A 21,841-nucleotide genomic window follows, 5' to 3' on the forward strand; every position below is an offset into this window, starting at 1 on the left:
GAGAGGAGAATGAAAGTATGAGTAAGGACAGAAGTGGGGGGGGGGTGAGAGAGAGAGAGATTTTTTTGTTTGTTTGTTGCTTTAGGTCTCTTCCAACACAATTGAGGTTATATGAGAGACCGCTGAAACAAAAAAACAAGCAATCTAATTCAAATAGTACAAATGTAAATCAAAATCATAACCTAAAGATATCATAAGCTAAATTATAAATAACCAAGATACAAAAGGCGAAGATTTAAGAAAAAAATATCCTGTCAAAATACAACCAAACCAAAGAGCAGGATAGGCTAGTAAAGAGAAAAGCGACATCACTATCGGATCGTACACCATGCGAACATCATGCATAGGTATATGATTCAAGGGTGATGCTCCCATCCAACCACCCGGAGAAGGAAGAATGCAAGAGAGGAGAGAGAGGGATGTATGAAGCAGAGAGAGAGAGAGAGGAGAGAGAGAGAGAGAGAGAGAGAGAGAGAGAGAGAGAGAGAGAGAGAGAGAGAGAGAGAGAGAGAGAGAGAATCATAATTATAATAATAATTCATTTGTATAGCACTACACTTCCACTGAGGTGCTCAGAGGCACTTTACAATGGTCTACGAATTTCAAACAAAGACACACATACACACACCTATAATATCATAAAAACACATTAAAAAAACAATTGATTCCGCCTCACATACTATATCCATAACTGTCTGGTTTTGTAAAAGCATTAATTGTACACAAGATATTATAATGTAAGTACATTCAAAGACCGAAATGAAATACCTAACAAATGTACTGATATGGAGAAAGTGTTACTCATAAGCCATCACAAAAAGCTCCATCTTTAAGTGTTTTCTGAAATACTCAGCCTGGGAGAATTTCTTGACTTCAGAGGACAGCGCATTCCATAGGCAAGAGCCAGCAGCAGAAAAAAGCCCTTCTACCTACAGAAAGTCTAGCTCTGGGCAGAATCAAAAGAGGCTCTCCAGCAGATCTCAGTACCATGATGGAATTGAATGTAAACATTGCAAAAGCTTATGAGTATGAGGTATGCAGGTGCTTCTTTTTGAAGACATTCATGATTATTGTGCAAATTTTTAAAACAACTCTTTCATTGATCGGCAGCCCATGCAGATCATACAGAATTTCCTGAACACTGTCATTACATTTCTGAATTATTCTTGCTCATCTATTCTAAATCTTTTGAAAGCATTTCAATGTTTCAGTGGTAGTGCCTAAAAGTCATGAGTTACAATAATCTGATCTGCTTGTCATCAAGGTACAATTTACACGACTAATATGACCTAGTGACATGCTTTTGCATAGAAGGATTTAAACCAAGGATCCTAATGGTAGAAATATTGTTCAGATTAATTTTAGACTCTCCAATCTTAATGCTATCAAGTTTTATTGATTTCCTCTGCTGATTGGTGCTGATCAACAACACCTCGGTCTTTGAATCATTTAATTAAAATTTTGCAGTATCCTTTTCTGGATGGCACAGTGGCACTGTTCAATTTTGCATTTTACCATCTGTTCATGGCCTGGCTGAATAGGCAAATAGAGTCGAGTGTCGTAATCATGATTACACTTTGGGTAATAAGATGCCAATTTCTTTGTTTCTTAATTAAATAAAACAAGTCTTTTTTTTTTTCTAAAAAGACAACTATATAAATGATTTTTCTTTTCATATTTAATGGATTTAAAAAAAAATTAACAGAACTGTTACTACACAACATAACACTTGATGGTAAAGAAACAACCCTTTGTGTCAAATCAAAAATTGATCTTAAAAAGGTCAACCTCCAAACTGCTGACAGAAGAAAAAAAAAAAAACCCAAAAAAACAAACAGAACTTACGACCATCAGCAGTTACAGTGGTCAGCAATTGATTGATGTCTGTCTCCTCCTCCTCATGATTGTTTACCACATCAATATCATTCTCACCATCCGGTGACTTTAAAGAACAATTGACCATACCAATGCCACCATCCTCTGTGACAATACTGTCCATCACAGGCACAATTGGAATATTGACAAGAACAGATCCATCAGATGTTGACAGTGGACTTGTTATCTCCCTCGAGAAGGTGTTGTCTTTTGTCATCTTGAATTAGTGAGTTGGCATCTTTTAATCTGGAAAAGACATAAAGCACACAAAACAGGTACTAATTTTTCCCCAGTTGCTAAGCATTTTGACCTAAAAAAATAGTTTTAAATATTAGTACAAATGCAACGGCAAGATAACTACTAGTCCCACCTTCATGAAATTCACTGTATAGTTGTGGATCTTGGTCTCCCTAGCCTCTACCTTATCCTTGATCTAAAGTCTAAAAGTAAGGTATCGTATATTAAATGGTTTTAAAGGCCTATCTGTCTATGTAAAAATAATTGTTAATTTTTATTTTTGAAAAAAATATTAAACTACCTATTTTTAATCCATCAATTAAATGAGCCATTAAGACTTTCAACTTTCATGATCAATAAAAAAAAAAAAAAAAAATAAAAAAGTAAAGTACGATTTTAAAAAAATAAATTTTAAAGCTTCCCAACTGAAAGCTGCAAAATAGTATAATGTGGGAACGAAAGAATATATTTTGTTTATTATTAATGAATTAAGTCTTACTTAGTAATAGTAATAAAATAGCAACTACTAGAGCTAATTGCAATTGTAATAAAATTTTGTGGCCAGGGACAAGGAATAGGAGCGGCAGAGAGTGGCCAGCCCAGCAGTCGGCAGTTCAGATCAATGGTATAGGGCGGAAAATGGAAAACGCAATAATGACAGGAAAAGCATTTTCTGCATGGGCAACACAATAGATCAAAATCTAATTGAGATTTGGTGACTATAGTTGCTGTTTTTGATAGATCAACTCTTCCTGGAGCTGCGGTAGCAAAATGTTGGTGAAATTTTGCTCCTTTATATTTTTAAAGGATTTTTTACCGAGCGAAAGTGGCGTTTTGAAGACACGAAGGTTTTACTTTCGTTTTTAATTTGGATCAAATGAGGTAAGTGATTCAACAGTTTCCATTTAAAGTTAACTTTATTTTTTGTTTTTAACAAAAGTTAGATGTATTAACTACAATTAGTATGATTTAAAAATTTTAAAATTTTTTTCCATCTTTGTTTATAAGTTATTTTCTGCATATTATGTAATCGCGTTATTTTCGTGTCTCTGATGTGACAAAGGAATTTTAATTCTATATATCAGGAAAGCTTTGAAATTTTTAACTACAAATTTGTTCAAGTGACTAAAATTAGGTCAGGAAACATGTAAAATTTAAAAAAAATAAAAAAATTAACATTATTAGTTGTTTTTAGAGTGAATAATAGGGTATGGGAGATTTCGTGTCTTCAATTTTCTGCCCGTGCACCAAATTTCAATATCCTATTTTATTATTAATTATGAAAGAAAGTGTTTGAAAATTGATTGGAGACATTAATCTTGCTCTGGTTTTGTGTTTTAAACTTTGATTTTTGACTTGAAATTTTTGAAAAAGTTTTTTTGAGCAAAATAAAGTTTGGTGTCACCTGCGTGGGCAGCATCTGCATGGGCACCAGGAATTCTGAAATATATGGACTTGGACATTGTTGATGAATATACAGTTAATAAATGTAAACTTTGGTAACCTATGCTGAATATTTCAATGTGTAAGTACAAATCTGAACATTTCTAGCTGTTTAAGAACACAAATTGCTAATCAATTGAATTTTGTAAACAATTTATATTAAATATATTGATTCGCTCTCTTATCTCATAATTTTTGTGTCACTACAAAATTCACTCTGCTTTTCGGGAGGATGCAGCATTGGAATCTGACCATCTGATCTAAAAGCATTTTATCCAATATGAAAATTTTGATTAGCTACAATACAAGATACACAGGCTTGAGTGATATTACTCCACAACTGTGAGTTTGCTAACCGATAGGGATAAAATCCGTAATAGCACCTAAGTACTGAATTACATGTTGAAAGGAAAAAATTCTGTACGACTTGCCAAAATGTTCCAGAAAAAAAATTTGTAATGAGATTTTAGACTTATTTATATATATCTTTTTATTAGATTCATGTGCTAAACCATTTCATGTCCTCACACTTGAACCTCTGTGATGTATCAAACAACAGTTATAAGTGTGAGTAGTTGTTCTTAAGAACGCCTTTCTTATGCGCAATTATAAGCCTTATTTTCTCAAGACAGATATCAAATATGTTTAAAGCAGTGGAAATCAAATATACTTAAAGCAGTGCTCTTGTAATCAACTAAGTCTTTATATATTGCTTTTACTTTTATACCAGGTACTGGAGGAGAGGGATTTTCACCGTGCAGTTCTCCCAAGGAATAGCGGGACAATTTATTTATGCTTATGTGCAGAGCAGAGTGTGTGATTTGTAAAAGAGGACCCTCCAGACTTCTATTCCTGGGTTGTTCTCACCTGTTTTGACAATGCAACTGAAAACAAGGACCCATTTTTTTTTCAAAGTTGAAATGAAAGTTTAAAATACTACAAAAAATATTTTTTTCCGTTATTAGTCTAATGTAATTATCCCCCTTGTTGTATAATAAAGCTAGTTTTAATACAAAGTACAAAAAATATTCTGTTTTTTATTTATTTTTAAAAAGTGGACCTGTGTATGTGTATTTTGAGTCATTTTTCACTTCAGGTTGTTAACATTTCTTTTCATTTTGCATTTCCGTGTAAACCGGGGTCACCGTTGATTGACCTACTTTTTAAAGTTACATAATCGTCTCATATTTCAAGCTTTAGTTTAAAATGATATAGATTCTATGACACTTATTTGTAGATAAAAGATGAAAATTGACAAAAATGGGCCTGTCAAATTAGATGATTTCAGATCTAGTCTGTTTTCCGCCATAGAGTAATTAGTAATCATTAGTATAATATTAATAATTAATACAGTGTATTATTGCCAGCGTCAGTATACTTTAATATTTAATTATAAATATTAGAGAGTAAGTAAAGGAATACGATGTACAAGACGGACATTGACAAAACAATCAACTAACAAAACAAACCATTGCCATTGACTGATAATGATAAGCAGGCGAGACTTATACTTATATTTATATTATTCGGTTTCAATGAAATTATTCATGTTTTGAAATGCATTGCTACGGCATATATTCATATATTGAATTTATCATCTTATAGGAAGCAAATCGAAAGTAGACATTGACAAAATATAAACAAATGATCCAAACTGAGGTGAAAATATCACATTGAGACTTTATTTTGAAAACGAGTCACAAACCTCGAAGTCGTTGGGAGGAAAATGGCGACCGTCAAGTTGATTGTTGTCAACCCAATAATTATCAATTAAATATCGATATTATATAATCAATTGAAAAAAAACACACTTTTATTAGTCCTCATATGAACATTTTATACCCAAATTACAAGTATAATAATTTTTAAAAAGTGATAAATATAATGAGGTCTTCATTGGCAGCTTTAGTATATTTTTTTCAGTCGGAATGAAATACAATATTTCTCATAACGATATGAATATATCGTGACTAGAAATTTAGATAAGATGAGGATATACATATATAAATATATAAAAAACGTATAATTACAACAATTTTTTATTTACATCTCATTTACCCCTCATTTGAAGTAGTTTATTACCTCAAATTAGAAGTTTTCTATATGAAAGTGTTCACTTTGGCGGTTAATTACATGTATTCAGTCATATATAAACGATAATCGATATGGTTCATTCTACTCTTCAGAGACTGTGACTATGAACCTTGAACTTCGAACTCCAGCTGATCTCAAATACTACACAAAACACGCCCGAGTTTCCCAAATAGATTAAATTTTGGTTGAATAGGCCTAATTCTGAAAAATGCCAATGAAAGTTTACTTCGACCTGCTCTCACAGCCATCGCGTGCTGTCTACATGTTTTTAAAACTCACTGGCGTTCCATTTGAACCAAAGCCTGTAGCTCTGCGTAAAGGTGAGTTATTCCACAAGACTGAGGCTGAGGCTCCTATCTGAGTCTTACTCTTTGACTTTGACACCGAATTGAACCTCGGGGGTCATCTTTAGCACCTTCTCACCAACCTGAGAATATTAACAGGTCTGGTAAACGAACATGGCTTGTTTTAACATTGCTGTAAATGTCAATAGTTTGCGTTGGTTTAAGAGTACCATGCCAACAATGAGCCCATAACTTATCAAATTTAGTAATGGTACGTTTAGATAGATAAGTAATTATCTAAGTAGGACCTACGCCGACTGCAAATAAGTACGCCGAACACCTATAATAATAATAGTAATAATAATAATAATAATAATAATAATAATAATAATAATAATAATAATAATGATGATGGTGATGATGATGATGATGGTAATAGAATAAATAAAAATATATAGACGTCTAGTAGTATGAGATAACATAATATCTTTGAAAGTATAAGAATCTTATAAAGATCTTATACAAATAATTTGAAGCGGATGCCACAGACATTATTATCTCATATTTTTGTTATCCAGCATTTACGATTTTTTGCAGTTTACTTTTTTGGGGAAAGAAAAATAGAACGGTTTCAATCATAGTCAACACGTCCTTATTCGCCGGCCTGATAACCCACATTGTGATGGGCTGAAATCGAAATGCGCTCAAACCAACGTGACTTATTTGCAGGTCTGATAACCCAATTTCTTATGGGCTCATTGTTATAATGGAAATATTTTTAAAATGACACAAAATAGTGCCCATTACAACAATGTTAAACTAGGCCCATTGTAAGTGGGTTCGGATGCCAGACCTGCATATATGTGTGCGTTGTCTTAAACCCACGCAAAATATTGTCCATTACAACAATGTTGAATAAAGTATAAAGCCCATATTTGCGTTCGGTTGTCAGACTTGCAAATTTGTGCACATCGCATCAGGGTTATCAAAATATCACCATGTATTCAATTATGATTTTTAATTGATTAAAAAAAGATAATACATTCTTCAAACACTAATCCTAACCACCAGGTATGACTGAATACCTGGCTATAGGCGCTGAGAAATAATATTGTAATTGTAAGGTGCTTACACCTATGTCAATAATATATTTATAAATATGTATGCACATATGCCTATGTCACTTATCAGGTGACTTAATCTGTATAAAATGGAAACGTGATCCTATGTTGTTTGCTTGAAGAATAATATAGTGTTTTTTCATGAATCACGATGTGCAAGGTGAATATATCTGAAAATTAACTATATATAACGTTAATATTTATTCACTTAACTCTATTTGGCAATTTTGCATAAATTCTTGTTTCACCTAAATGTCCATTTTTCTTGTTCACAGCCACTGAGAATTAAGGCAATCACTACTGTACTGCACGCACGTCAAATACATACCACATCAAAGTCTCGCATCTATTTGATTTATTTTCTTTTTCTATTAATTTTGATAAAAATCTTGCATATGGAAGAATGTTTGGTTCACAACCTATTAAACTGCTTTCCCCATTTTGTCATTGTTGTACATCAATGCACATCTGAATCTGTGGTTGAATAAATTGTATTAGGATTAATAATGTCACAATAGCTCAACTTGTTTCAAGAATATAAAAGCAGCATGTGTATGTCATTACACAGACTGAAATTCAAGAGATGAAAAGGCGCTTTTAGTATGGTGTGTACCATGGTCAATCGGAATCAGTATAGTATATAAATGCAATCTTAATTTTTATCAAATAATTTCAAGCTTCTAGGGTCATACACGATTTGTTTATTTCAAAAATGAGAAATCAAAGGGTCTCCATCACAGTTCCTTGAGGTATTCATATTTTTCTATACATTTCTCACTCAATGTTCTATCAAGCACAACATCCTGCATCTCATCACACGTTTTTCTTTTAACCAATCAACTGTGATGTTTGAAATTTTTGGAAAATTCAGTTCAACAAACTCAATGTTTTGTATTTCATCCAATGCTGGGGGTTTTGTTTTGTTTTTGTTTTTTTTTCTTTTTTGTTTTGTTATGTTTAAGAATATTTAAAAGCGATGTGTTACTTGGTCTACCCTTCCACAATCCTTGTTTGTGATTAACAAGTATATGACGGCCCTTGGATAATTTACCCTCAACTGTCATTCAGTGAGCCAATAATTAAAGTCAACTGAGCACTACTCTCTTTAATTATGGTGAATCATGGTGACATTATTGCATATTATTTATCTCACTATCAAACTATACACAAACACTTGTCTCATACACACATGCACACACGCGCGCGTGCGCGCACACACACACACACACGTTGATAGTAACATTATTTTTTAATTCTTTTTTTTTTTCTTCCATTCTCAACAGGTGAGCACAGAGGAGAGGAATACAAAAAGATCAACCCATTTTCCTTGGTGCCTGTAATTGACGATGATGGCTTCATACTCACTGAGAGGTACAAGACAAAATAAGTGATTACAAGTCTCAAAATACAAAATTACATTGTAAAGTTTTCTCCCCTCAAGCAAATGTTATATGGGATCTAAGGGCCATTCCTTGCAAATATTCAGAAAAGAAAAAGCAGATAAACACAAATTCACTTACTTATACCCACGCACACTCACAGACCTTGGCCCATATCCATTAATATATATATATATATATATATATATATATATATATACATTAAAAGATCACAAGCCTGACTTCAAAAATAATCCAAAATGTAGACTAATAAATCCATACAAATCTGAAATTGGAAAAATCAGCAAAAAGATATTAGAAAAAATAAATAAAAACGTCAAAGAAGCAACTAAATTCAACCAGTGGAAAAACACCGATGAAGTCATTGAATGGTTCAAAAATATCCAAAACAAAGAAAACTGCACCTTCATCTCTTTCGACATTTGCGATTTTTACCCCTCCATCACTCCAGACTTACTAAACAAAGCATTGGAATTCGCAGCAAAATACACCAACATCACAGAAGAGGAAAAACACATCATCAAACACACCAAGCACAGCACACTATACTACGACAACACACCGTGGACAAAGCGACACAATGATTTCGACGTAACAATGGGTTCGTTCGACGGTGCTGAAACATGCGAACTGGTCGGACTCTACATCCTGTCACAACTACAACATACACACACATACATCGGCCTCTATAGAGATGACGGACTCGCTATAACCAACAGACGACCAAGAGCGAACGAAAACATCAAAAAACAAATCTGTAAAATATTCCAAAACAACAATTTAAAAATCACGATAGAAGCAAACAAAAAAACAGTTGACTTCCTCGACATCACATTCGACATAAAATCCAATTCATTCCAACCGTTCAGAAAACCAAACAACACCATTAGCTACATTAATAAAAACAGCAACCACCCCCGTCCCGTCATTGAAAACATACCAAAAAACATTGCACTGAGGGTGAGCAAACATTCGGAAAACAGAGAGATATTCAACGTCGCAGCCACCCCCTACAAAGAAGCACTCACAAAAAGTGGATACAACACACCATTTGTATACACAGACGCCTCCCTCTCATGTAAACCCCAACACACAAGTGAAGAACATAAAACAAGAAAACGACACATAACTTGGTTCAACCCACCTTTCGACATAAACGTCAGCACAAACATAGGACAGCAGTTCCTGAAACTAATTGATACACACTTTCCAAAAAACCACAAGCTACATAAAATTATCAACAGGAATACCATAAAAATAAGTTACTCGTGTATGCGCAACATAGAACAAATAATTTCAAGCCACAACAAAAAAATATTAATAAACCACCAACAAGAGCAAAACCCACCCACTAGAAAATGCAACTGCAGAAATAAAGAACATTGCCCGCTAAACAAACAATGCTTAGAATCAAGTTTAATTTACCAAGCCACAGTCACAGAAACTAAAACAAACAAGCAAGAAAAATATGTAGGACTAACAGAAAATAATTTCAAAACAAGATACAACCTCCACACCTCAACATTTAGAAACACTAACAAAAAAACATCCACAAAACTCAGCGAACATATTTGGAAATTAAAAGACAACAAAATAGACCACAACATTTCATGGAAAATTTTATCTAAAGCAACAGGATACACACCAACATCAAAACAATGTAGCTTATGCCTGGAAGAAAAATATACCATAATCAAACAACCTCATGAAGCCACACTCAACATGAAAAATGAGATCTACGGAAAGTGTCCCCATCGGCGCAAATTCCTCTTAATTAACTTCAAACCGGAACCACTTCAAGAAACAACAACAGTCAACAAAACAACTCAGTCCTGAAGATGGCAAATTAAGCCTGAAACATCGATGTAGACTGCCCCAAACATTGTGGTAAATATTTTAAATAATATATATATATATACATATTTATGAGTGTTGGTGGGTACTCGTAGGTACGAAAGTGCACAGAAACGAATCGTCTCGGCCACAAAAAATGTGAGTGAAAATTTGCATTATATATATATATATTTATAAATTATAAAAACAAAAACCATGAAATAATATATATATAAATTATAAAAATAAAAACCATGAAATAATAGTGCTCAACTTTTTGATAAAAGGAGCTATTTCTAATTTATAATATATATAGGCTTATGTTAAAATAATAGACAACAAAAATTGATTAACAGAATGAACAAGTTTTACATTTAGATACTTACAGTGTTCTGTAATGGTTTTGCAAAAATAAGTATCTATTATTTGTCAGTGCGATTCTTTTTTTATTTCCATTCAACAAAAGCCTCTTATTTTGTTATTGGTTGTTTTTTGGGGGGGAATGTTTTTTTGGTTTGTTTTTTTTTCTAATGTTTATTTTTTGTTTTTTTGTGTTGTTTTTAAAAAAAAATTAATTACTTTTTTTTTTTGCCTGTAATGTTTATGTGTATTTAAAAGTGGTATCTCACTTGGTCTACCCTTCCAAAATCCCAGTTTGTGATTATATTATTGAAATCACTGGGATGAAATGGCTGAGTAGATAAAAATAGTCCCTATTTTTAACATCTGTTTTTTTTTTAAATCACTGTCTACCCAGCAGTGGTTTGGTAGTTTGGCCTATTTGATCTAGCAGAAACTACTTTGCGATATACTAACACCACTCTGTCTAAAAGGCAGCAAGTAAATTCTGTTTTCTTTTACTTTTAGCACTTTAGAAACCGGAATAAACTCTGGCTCTGAAGGATTACTATCATCTGCATTTTTTGCGGCCGCAAATATCAGGGCGATCCGCAAATTTTGGCAAATTTGGGAAAAAAAAAGAAGCGAAAACAAAATAACGAAAAAAAAAAGTGAAACTTGAGAAATGAGAAATGTTGCAGCTTTGCCTGGGCCCAAACCAAGGGAAGCTACTCTCTACGGATAATGATCCTTTAAAATCTTTGTAACAACGTTATTGTGTAAATTAATAAATGTAGCCTCCTTAAATGTAATAAATTGTCTTTTATATATATTTTTTTCTGTATCGCGTGTTAATTTTTACTGAAACGCTTAGGTCTCCTCGGCAAATTTTTGGGCAAATTTTGGGGGTTTCTTTTTGGCAAATTTTAGGTCCCAATTTGGCAAAAAATGCAGATGACAGTACTACTATTAATTCTCACTTTGACACAGTGCTCTGCAGCTGATGCCTTGGTCATCTTGGTCTTTTTTTCAAGATAGACCATAAAGAAACATTCCCTTGCGGATTGATAAAGGGGAATTTTGTATTTATTCATTTTATTTCTTATTGTTATTATCATCACAATCATTATTTCTACCACCATCATAATTATTTCATCAGCACCTCACCAAGCCTCATTGCTACCATGATATTTCCTTCTTTATAAATGCAGTTAAAGTGGCTTAATTGAAACAACCCTGTTGTGCAGAAATTGATCTATTCTATATGTGTGTGTTATCCAAGTGTTTTTTGCTTGTGTACTTTCTCTGACACAATGATCTCACTGTGCATTCTAATGGGACAAATGGACAACGATGGCCACCACTGACTGAATATAGAATCTTCTTGAAAAATTAAAACCATCAGTTACCCTGTTCATTTATACACTGTCTGATAATTTCAGCAATAATAATCGTATTATTTTAATTTTCAACAACTCAGAAGTTTGTTTTATTTTATTTTTTTTCTACCTCTTAACAGCATTGCAATTTGTAAATATGTGATAAGAAAACATAACCTTCCTGAGCACTGGTTTCCACAAAAGGATATTGAGAAACAGGCAAGAGTTGAGGAATACTTGCATTGGCAACATTTCAACACAAGAGCAAACAGCGCATTTTTGTTTCAGAATTTGGTAAGTGAAAGACTTTTTTTATATCAGGTGTCATGACAAAAATCATTGGAATTAAAAAAGATACATCTCTAAAATGAAAAAAATATTTTCTATTTTTAGGACTTGATTTCAGATTACAGCCCTGAATCTATGATTTCTCTACCTACTGACATTCTCAAAAAGACAACCCCAGAAATAAAATATCCCAACTTTTTTGAAGCGTATCTCTTTGTAGAGAAAAGGGGTTGGCGAGAAAATCAAATTTTTGTCTAATGGTTGGAAAAGGCTATGTGAATAATTCAATTAAAAAATTATTGAGACTCCACGGAACGTAAAAATATGTTCCAAAGACGAGCGTTGCAACATAACATTGATAGGATAGGTAGGAGAAGAAGTTCTTTTTCAAGAAGATAAACTATAAATGCACAATTCACAACATACAATTGTATCCCGTCTGGTTAGCAAATAATTGTTGAATCGTAATGTAAAAATACAACTCAAAATCAAAGTCATTAAATGTTGGTATGAACGCTTGAAAAAAAGAGGCACTTCGAAAAAGTTTGTGGCATAAATTGGGCTATTATTTTAATTTTGTAGTTGCCCATTTTGGAAACGTCATGAGGTAGAGACAGTACGTGGTACAAGACTTATTCTGACACACTAATTGTAATAGAGTAGACTCCGTTTAATCGCACACCCTCAGGAGTCGATTAAGCGGAGAAGCTAAAATTGGCATCTAAGCACCAGCTTTTATGTGCCATTCATGTAGGACCTGAGCTTTCTGTGGACTTGGGAACGTCATATTCAAGTTATGGCCTCATTAGAAGTTTTTTTATTGTTTTGTTTCAATTTTTTATTTGTTTATTTTTGGTGTTGTTTTTTTTTCCTCTTTTTTTTCTTTTTGTTTTTATTTATTTAATTTTCTCTTTCATGTTTTATCGACAACAAAATGTGTCATTATTGTTTGTAAGAATAGTAATCTTGAAGCGTTAATTGTTTTCTATTCTGTGTAAGCTGTTTATAAACCCTTGTCTCCAATCTAGCCAATGTTGGTAGATCATCTGTCAAGCATTCTTCTTGGATAAAGCGGCAAAGTTTGTTCAGCATGTCAAATTTTTCAGTGTTTGTCAGGGGTGTTATATCACTTTTCGATGACTCATCCCATCTTCATTATCCAGGCGTTGTCTTTTCTGTGGCTGAACAGAGTTCAGTAGCTCCTGAGATATCAGTTCAACGTTGATAGGTCCATTTTAACGAATCGATCGAACCATTACATTTTTTGGTGTATTTTTAGATATCTATTCCCAATCAAGATAGAATCAAGGTGTAGCGATTAAGCAGAGAAGGTGTGCGATTAAACAGAGCGATTATATAGAAAAAATTATGTTTTTCGGGAATGTGTAGCGTATAAGCAGAGTGTGCGATTAACCGATAAGTGATTAAGTGGAGTGAACTGTTGTAGGAATATGGATCTGTCAAGTCTTGAAAACAGAAAAAAAACATTTTTCAATAACTGTTAGAGATGTGTTCTTCCAAGGCCGATGACCTTTTATCGTGACACCTGATATAATCCCAAGTAAGTCTATGGAAGGAAATGCATTTTACATCTTTACATGGCATTTCATTAGAAAAAAAATTCAAACAGCAACACTCTAATAATAGACCCCCTACACTCCTATAATGCAATTTGACCAATGGTATTAATGTCATATGGTAAATATTTGTTATTGTTAGTGTGGTGAGAATATGTCGTCTAGGTTCAGTATGTTAATAATAATAGTCGAGCCACTTTGTGAAACAGTATGTTTTATTTGCTGCCACTGTTATTGGTTATCAATAATCAACACATATGCATTCAATCAGACCATGAATGTAATAATAACTAACCCCCATGCCCTGCTGACCTTGTTGTTTCTGGGGTCCTTGTATTATCATTGTCTCCAAAAACTCAGTTGTTAGGGCAGATGAAAGCCATGCTCTTAGATAAATTTTATTCTATGAGATGTATGATGTACTTTTCTGTCCTTAAACGTTCTTGCAATGTTGTACACACTTTGCTAATTTCTTAAACAACGAAAAGTCATGCTCTTAGATAAATTTTATTCTCTGAGATGTATGGTGTTCTATTCTCAGTCCTTAAACTTTCTTGCAATGTTGTACACACTTTGCTAATTTCGTAAACAACGATAACTATAACTCCAAATAAACTTTTGACTGTTCAACTAGAAGATATCATCTCAAAGAAAACTTAACATAACATGAAGAAAAGAATTCCCTACATAAATTATACTTTTCATCTTGTTTTGTTTTGTATTTTGTATCCCAGATTTGATAAGTGTCTGTTCCTTAAAATTAAATCTTGTTTTGATATATTCAATGTTTTTGTTTTTTTCAGTTGATAATTCCAAGAACAACAGGAAAACCCGTGGATCAGGAACAAGTAAAAAATTATAGGAAAAAGGTAGCCAGAATGGTATCCCAATTGGGGAGTTATTATTTGAAAGATAGACCTTATCTCTGTGGTGAGGAGATTAGCATTGCTGACATATTTGGAGCTTGTGAACTGACTCAGTTGTATGCTTGCCACGAGCACGGTGTGTATGAATCTTCACCCATTGTGAAAGCGTGGATGGAGAGAATTCGAAAGGAAACGAATCCTTTCTTTGATGAGGCTCACAAGATGGTGTTCAGAACGCATGAGGTTTATCAACAAGTTGCTGCCAAACTTTAGATTCCAACATTTTTTAATGTGACTTTTTAATTTTGATCAGATATTGTTGAATATACGATGAGAGTGTTCTATATGGGAATGCAAATCTATATGAAATGATATTAGGATTTAAGCAGATGTATTTATCATGTTAACAAGAGTAAATACAATTTTGATAAATGTGATATATTTTTGGACATTGCTTGGAATGATTTTATTAGAAAAATAAAATACGAACATGAATTCCGTGAGTGTCGGTATTTATCAATATTACTTACTTAGTCATGGTGCCAGTGGCTCAACTGATAGAGAGTCAAACTAACATGAAACAGACTTGTATTCTGCCACACTTTAGATTTTTTCCCCCGGTTTCTCTCCCCTCCCTGCATACTTTGGGATTTGGGAGATTGACAATAACACCAAAAGAATGGAGCCTGATAATGGCAGCGATCCAGCTCACCCCCCCCCCCCCCCCCCCCCCCCCCCCCCCCCCCTCCCCTAATCTCGATGTCCAGGTGGATTCCATAGCATTGGCTTAAGAAAATAGATTGGGAAAGCAGGGAACCCCTTTCTGATGCATAATGGATGGTGTCCCTATTACACGCTGTAACAAGTCCCTGCTCCCCTTGTACTTAGCTTCCGTGACTCTGGACAGGGTTGCACATACAAGAATTAGAAATATTTAGTCCCTCATGGGGGTGAGAATGTAATCTTTAAACTGGCATAGACGTTGCCAGGTTTTTGCACAAACAAGAGGATGCACTGGGTGGCTGCAGACTAAGGTCTCTGGGTGGGGTTCCTGACCTCCCATAGTGGGCAGGGAGGTACATACTGTGTCTTCTATCCCCTTATATCTGTTTTCCAACATGCTTTCGGTCTTTGTCTTGGAATGAGATTACTTGGTTTTGTCCTGGTCCTGGCTGGGAGGAAAACAGTCAAATGCATAGTTATTGTTTTGGGAGATGATATTTTTTTCCTTGTAAATCATCTCTCTGTTATGTATTATTATATTTTTTATTTTGAATTTATAATGTAAGCATTTGAGTGTGTTCCTCTTTGTTGGATTTTGTGCTTGTGTCTGGATGAGACTGATAGGTGATCTCAAACTAAGTACATTGGTGGTATGCTCTTGGAATCTACATCTGATCCCTCTTTGCTCCCAGTTCCCCTTTGTCTTACTTTCTCTTGGGTGCTTTAATTGTAATTCTAGAACTTTTTACTATCCCAGTTTCTTCCTTTTTACTGGCGCTGATATAACCATAATGTGTTACAAGCGCCGTAAAACCCTTAAAAACAAAAAAAAACAACCAAAGACTTAGGTCTAGAATCTGTCAAACAGTGGCCACCTTCCATCAGTGGGGGCCTGAGTGTTGTGTTATGAAGAGATTACCAGGGGGTTTAGCAACTGTACACGAGTGTGGCAACGAATTAGCCACCTGGATAGAACATCATAATATTGTGGTGTGAGATTAAACCATTTGAGAAACTGCTGCCATTGGTCGAGCCTCTTTTATCCCCTTGCATCAAATGTTCCATTCTCTATTGCTTTTCTTTTCTAGTAGAATTTCTAGTCCTAGAATGATACAATTTGGTGTTGCTCAGCCCCTGGCCGGGATCTTGTGTTACGAGGGAGGCAGTAGCTCCATTGAGTTTGAGTTTCAAACTGACATGAAAAGGACATGACTGTATTCTGTTACACATCCGATTTTTTTCAGTTCTTTACAGTCTCCAGCACTTTCAAGGCCTTATTCCAATCACTGATATCATCCCAGGCTATTCAATTCCGAAAGTAAATGATATTTTAAAAGAAACAAAAAAAAATTGTTACCGTTAGCAGAAAAGATTTGGGTAAACATGACTGCAAGGAATTATTCATAGAAAATTGGAATTTTAAGTCAAAATATTACTTGAAACTATTATTTTGTTCTTTGAAAAACAAAAAAAGTAAACAAAAAAAAAAAACGTTAACACCCAATTCTTAGAAAATATGGGCCACTGTTACTGTTTATTTGGAATTAGTATTCATCAGTATTATAGATATGCATTAGAGATAATACAAGCATGATTTCATTATTTTATGGACACACCAAAGGGTTGCTGAACTAAACACACACACACACATACACTCACACCTAAAACACTACGGATTTAGCTCAACAGGCACTCCTGTTTCCAAAGAGATACGCAAAGGTCAACTAGTTTATTGATATACTCTGCTGAATCAGTTTATACACACACACACACACACCTCTCTCTCCATTGAGAAGTGCTCTTTTACACACAATAAAATCAGCAATATCAAAAATTATCTGTATGCGCATACCTCAAAATAGAACATTCATATGACTAATATCTAGCTCTATTCAATTTTAAAAAACAAATTTATTCAATATTATATCATTAAATATCCTCCTAAACACAACTGCTTGAATTAAATTTATCAACTATTAGTAAGAGTATTTGCTCCCTTGTAAAAGTTCACTGATATTGCTTTCATGTATACGGGGCAAAAGTTCTCTAATCAGATAATGAAAGTTATCTCAACAAAGAAAACAAGTGGCTTCTGAGCATAACAAACTCCTCTAGTACAATAAATTAAACGAATGAATAAATAACCATATTAATGAAGGATTGCCATTTTACTGTACTGTGGGGAAGAAGAATAAAATGTTTGGTCAATGAAAATACAGAAGTTAAGTAAAATGCCTTCTGACTTCTGAAAAAAGTTCTTGAGGAGAAAAAATGAAATGCTACAAGATAAGAGAAGGATAATAGTGTGTCTAAAGTCAAGTAGAGGAATATCATTCTCCTATTTCTTTTTATTATTGTCATCTATATATCCATAACATGCCCCATGAACTTGATCCATCACCATTTGTAGCACGATGTATTATGTGTTTGAGTCCCTGGTTTGGGAGTTATTTGCCAAGATGAGGGCCGTTTAAATGTTTTTGTTTTTAAGGGTTTTACGGTGCTTGCAAAACATTTAGGTTATATCAGCGCCAGTAAAAAGGAAGAAAATGGGATAGTAAAAAGTTCTAGAATTACAATTAAAGCACCCAAGAAAAAGTAAGACATAGGGGAATTGGGAGCAAATAGGGATCAGATGTAGATTCCAAGAGCACACCACCAATGTACTTAGTTTGAGATCACCTATAAGTCGCATCCGGACACAAGCACAAAATCCAACAAAGAGGAATACACTCAAATGCTTACATTATACATTTAAAATCACAAATATAATAATACATAACAGAGAGATGATTTACAAGGAAAAAAATATCATCTCCCAAAACAATAACTATGCATTTGACTGTTTCCCTCCCAGCTAGGAATCCGGCCAGGACAAAACCAAGTAACCTCATTCCAAGACAAAGACAGAAAGCATGTTGGAAAACAGATATAGGGGGATAGAAGACATGGTAAGAGCCTCCCTGCCCACTGTGGGGTCAGGAACCCCACCCAGAGGGCCGTTTAAATCGATCGATATTTGAAGGACGAGTTAAAATATTAAAAATCCCCATACATCTTCATCTTAACAGGCATATGTGAAATATTTTCTTTTTTTCTTCGTAAACTGGCAGCATCAAAAGAACAGGTGATATATTTAGTTAGCCAATGTTATTAATTTTAAAAAAGGAAGCAAAATTTAATACAAAAACAGACGAATAGATTTCATAACATTTGATTAAAATAGATTAACAAACAATGAATAACAGCGGTATTGCGTAGTTCTGTTTTGTGTTGTGTGAAATAGACAGCATTTAATATAGATACAGTGGAGGGATATAACAAAATGATTTGAACTGAGCACCAGATCCTATCAACTCAAAGGTATTGTTATTTGTGTTGATAAGTAGAGAAAGATAATAGGATATTCCATTTACCTTATCAAATCCGTGAATTTGACGTACAATATAAACAACACATAACAGCAATGAACATGACAGGAACAGATATGACTAAAAGTGTCTCATGAGCCATTTTACTCATGAAAACAAACAATAAAAATTACAATATAAAAAAAAAAACAACACTGGCAAAAACAAAATAAAAATAGATCTAATTTATTATCCTACAATGCATGCATCCCTAATAGTAATAGCCTATTTGCAAGATTTTTTATTTGGTTATTTGTTTTTAAAAACTGAAAGGCCTTTGCAACAAATATAGACCATCTTGGTCTTATCAACAGCTATGAACGGAAGACGATTCTCAAGTAGGTATAAGTCAATTAGATGATCATGTTCTTAAACGCTTTCACTATTCTTGTCGCAACACTGAAGAAATGGTTTAAATAAAGGTGAGAATGTTTGTTTTTGTTTTTAAGGGTTTTACGGCACGTGCAACACATTAAGGTCATTTCAGCGCCAGTAAAAAGGAAGAAAATGGGATAGTTGAAAAGGTTATAGATTTACAATTGAAAGCACACAGGATAAGTAAGACAGGGGAATGATACAAATAGGGACCAGATGAAGATTCCAAGAACATGCTATCATTGTGCATAGTTTGAGATTACCTAAAAGTCTCATCCTGACACAAGCACAGGCCCCCACTAAGAGGAATATATTCAAATGTTTACAAATCATATGTTTAAAAAAATCACAATATATAACAGAGAGATGATTTACAAGGAAAAAAATACCATCTCCCAAAACTAAAACTATACATTTGACTGTTTCCCTCCCAGCCAAATACTCTGGGCAAATCCTGACAAAACTAAATACAGTGCAACCTCTGGATAACGACATCGAGCATCGGTACCAACTGCCTATTATTGTAAAAACGGGGTTTTACTAAAATGTATGTCGTTATTTGGGTTTTTTTATTACTTATAACATATAGCAAAAAAAAAAAAAAATCGGGACCAGTGGTCAATGTCACTATCCAGGGGTTGTCGTTATTCAGGGGTGTTGTTATCCAGAGATTGCACTGTAATCTCGTTCCAAGATAAAGACAGTGAGAAAAAGCAATTGGAAAACAAATGTAGGGCTAAAGAAGACACAGAAAGTACTTCCCTGCCCACTATGGGAGGTCAGGAAGCCCACCCATAAGGTGAGAAAGTCACATAAAATGAAAATTGATTCCCAGTAGTAGCAAAATACTGTTTTTTACACTTCACTGACACAACACTTTCCTTTCATTTTGGCCAGAAACATTTAATTTTCCGGTCGACAGATTAAGATTTAAGATGGTCCTCAAGTTGTCAAAATAGCTTGGAGAATCTTGAATAATAATCATAATAATAATGAAGATGGTGATGATGATAACAATAATAACAATAAAAAATAAAAATAATAATAATGGTCAATCATCGTCATCATCATAATGACAATAATAAAACTAATGATAACAATCATAATAAATTTCGACCAAGAAATTACTAAGTATGTACTAAATAGACAGTCTCAATTGAAAACATTTAAAACTTTGTCTATCTAGACATAGTTATCCTGAATAAGTGTGATAAATAAAAGCACTGTGTATTATTGTGACCATATAAGTAAATGACGACATGCATAAAATATATGTCATACAATAATAACGTGATGTCTGTCATCTGTCATACAATAAGTGGAACATACATGTGCCATATTTGATAAAATATTTTTTAAAAAAGTATCCACACCCAAGCGCTTTGCATCACTTCATTTATTCCATCAGCTAGCCATTTTGGAATCAAATTTCACGTTGATTCAAAACAATTTACATTTTAGGCAGCTTTTTTGTACAGACACTTATCAAACACTCGTAACAGCTGATAAACACATCTGAGTCAAGTGGAGTGATATGTCAAACGTGTATTAGTATTAGCTAAGGATAATACATCAAGGCCAATGTTTTCTATCTTTCAATAAGTGACACAAAACCTATTCCTAAATTTCTAAATTGAGCTTTCATATAGCGCAGTATCCACTAAACTTGTTCAAGCTTTAAAAGGGGTCCCTGCCCAACAGCAACACTTAACATGTAGGACGTGACACAACGCCCGTTAGGCGATATTATAATTTTTTCGGACAGAGACAACACTGTTAATGGCCAGGTACTCATTTTACACCTGAGTACAGTGAGAGAATGTGAGGAACCCAGGACCTTCCAGTCCGAAAGCGACTGTCATATCACAAGACCACATAACGCACTGTTCCTAAATGTGATCACTGATGCTTGACTTTAATAGGGATTGAGGCATTGAACTGCTCAAACATTGGTACCATAATGTATATTGCTGTATAACGTATATAATTGCCTGTACAAAGCTATGTGTATCGTATAAGAATAACCGTTGTGGTACATTATTAGCAAATTGCAAGAAACAGCGGCAGAAGCAGAAGTAGTAGTAGTGGTAGGATTGCAGTAGTAGTTGTTGTAGTGTATTAATTGAAGAAGAGTGGAGAGAGAGTGAGTGAGACATATTGTGTATATATATAGAGAGAGTAGTAGTAGTAGCAATAGTAGTAGTGTATTAAAAGAAAAAAAAAAGAAGAAGAAATTGTAATCGTAGAAGAGAGTGGAGAGAGAGTGAGTGAGAAACACACACACACACACACACACACACACACACACCAATATATATATATATATATATATATATATATATATATATATATATATATATATATATATTTATGAGTGTTGGTGGGTACTTGTAGGTACGAAAGTGCTCGATAATGGTGGTTAGAGCTAATATATAATGTAAATTTTCACTCACATTTTTTTGCCGAGACAACTCGTTTCTGTGTTCCTTACACTTCCTCAGTCGGCATAATCCATTTGCAATGTCCGTAGAAAACTCCAAACTAAAGTTGTTTCGCTGTGTAGTGGTGATTAGTTTTGATGTGTATTGTATTGTGAT

General features: G+C 33.9%; 2 protein-coding genes across 3 annotated transcripts in view; one reads left to right on the plus strand and one right to left on the minus strand.

Moving 5' to 3' along the window:
- LOC144967089 (uncharacterized) overlaps window positions 1–5,296 on the minus strand; it is a 34,758-nt gene extending 29,462 nt beyond the window's left edge. The window contains exons 1-2 of one of the 2 annotated variants that reach the window (XM_078903917.1): window positions 5,261–5,296; window positions 1,846–2,121 (exon numbers count right to left, since the gene is read on the minus strand). In XM_078903917.1, coding sequence (XP_078760043.1) covers window positions 1,846–2,092 — 247 coding nt within the window. In that variant the 5' untranslated portion in view covers window positions 2,093–2,121; window positions 5,261–5,296. Of the gene's footprint in view, window positions 1–1,845; window positions 2,122–5,024; window positions 5,211–5,260 lie in introns of those variants that run through there. The other variant, XM_078903916.1, reaches the window with a different exon arrangement.
- A 446-nt stretch (window positions 5,297–5,742) lies between these two features.
- LOC144967090 (glutathione S-transferase theta-1-like) lies at window positions 5,743–15,231 on the plus strand. The gene is made up of 4 exons (XM_078903918.1): window positions 5,743–5,969; window positions 8,338–8,425; window positions 12,146–12,299; window positions 14,674–15,231. Exons 1-4 carry the CDS (start codon window positions 5,858–5,860, stop codon window positions 15,007–15,009), a joined length of 690 nt encoding a protein of 229 aa, XP_078760044.1. The 5' UTR covers window positions 5,743–5,857; the 3' UTR covers window positions 15,010–15,231.
- The last annotated feature ends 6,610 nt before the right edge of the window (window positions 15,232–21,841 follow it).

Source organism: Berghia stephanieae, chromosome 3, assembly GCF_034508935.2.
Source record: "Berghia stephanieae isolate SIO BIC M18660-M18661 chromosome 3, UCSD_Bste_1.3, whole genome shotgun sequence".
NCBI classification, from domain to species: Eukaryota; Metazoa; Mollusca; class Gastropoda; order Nudibranchia; family Aeolidiidae; genus Berghia; species Berghia stephanieae.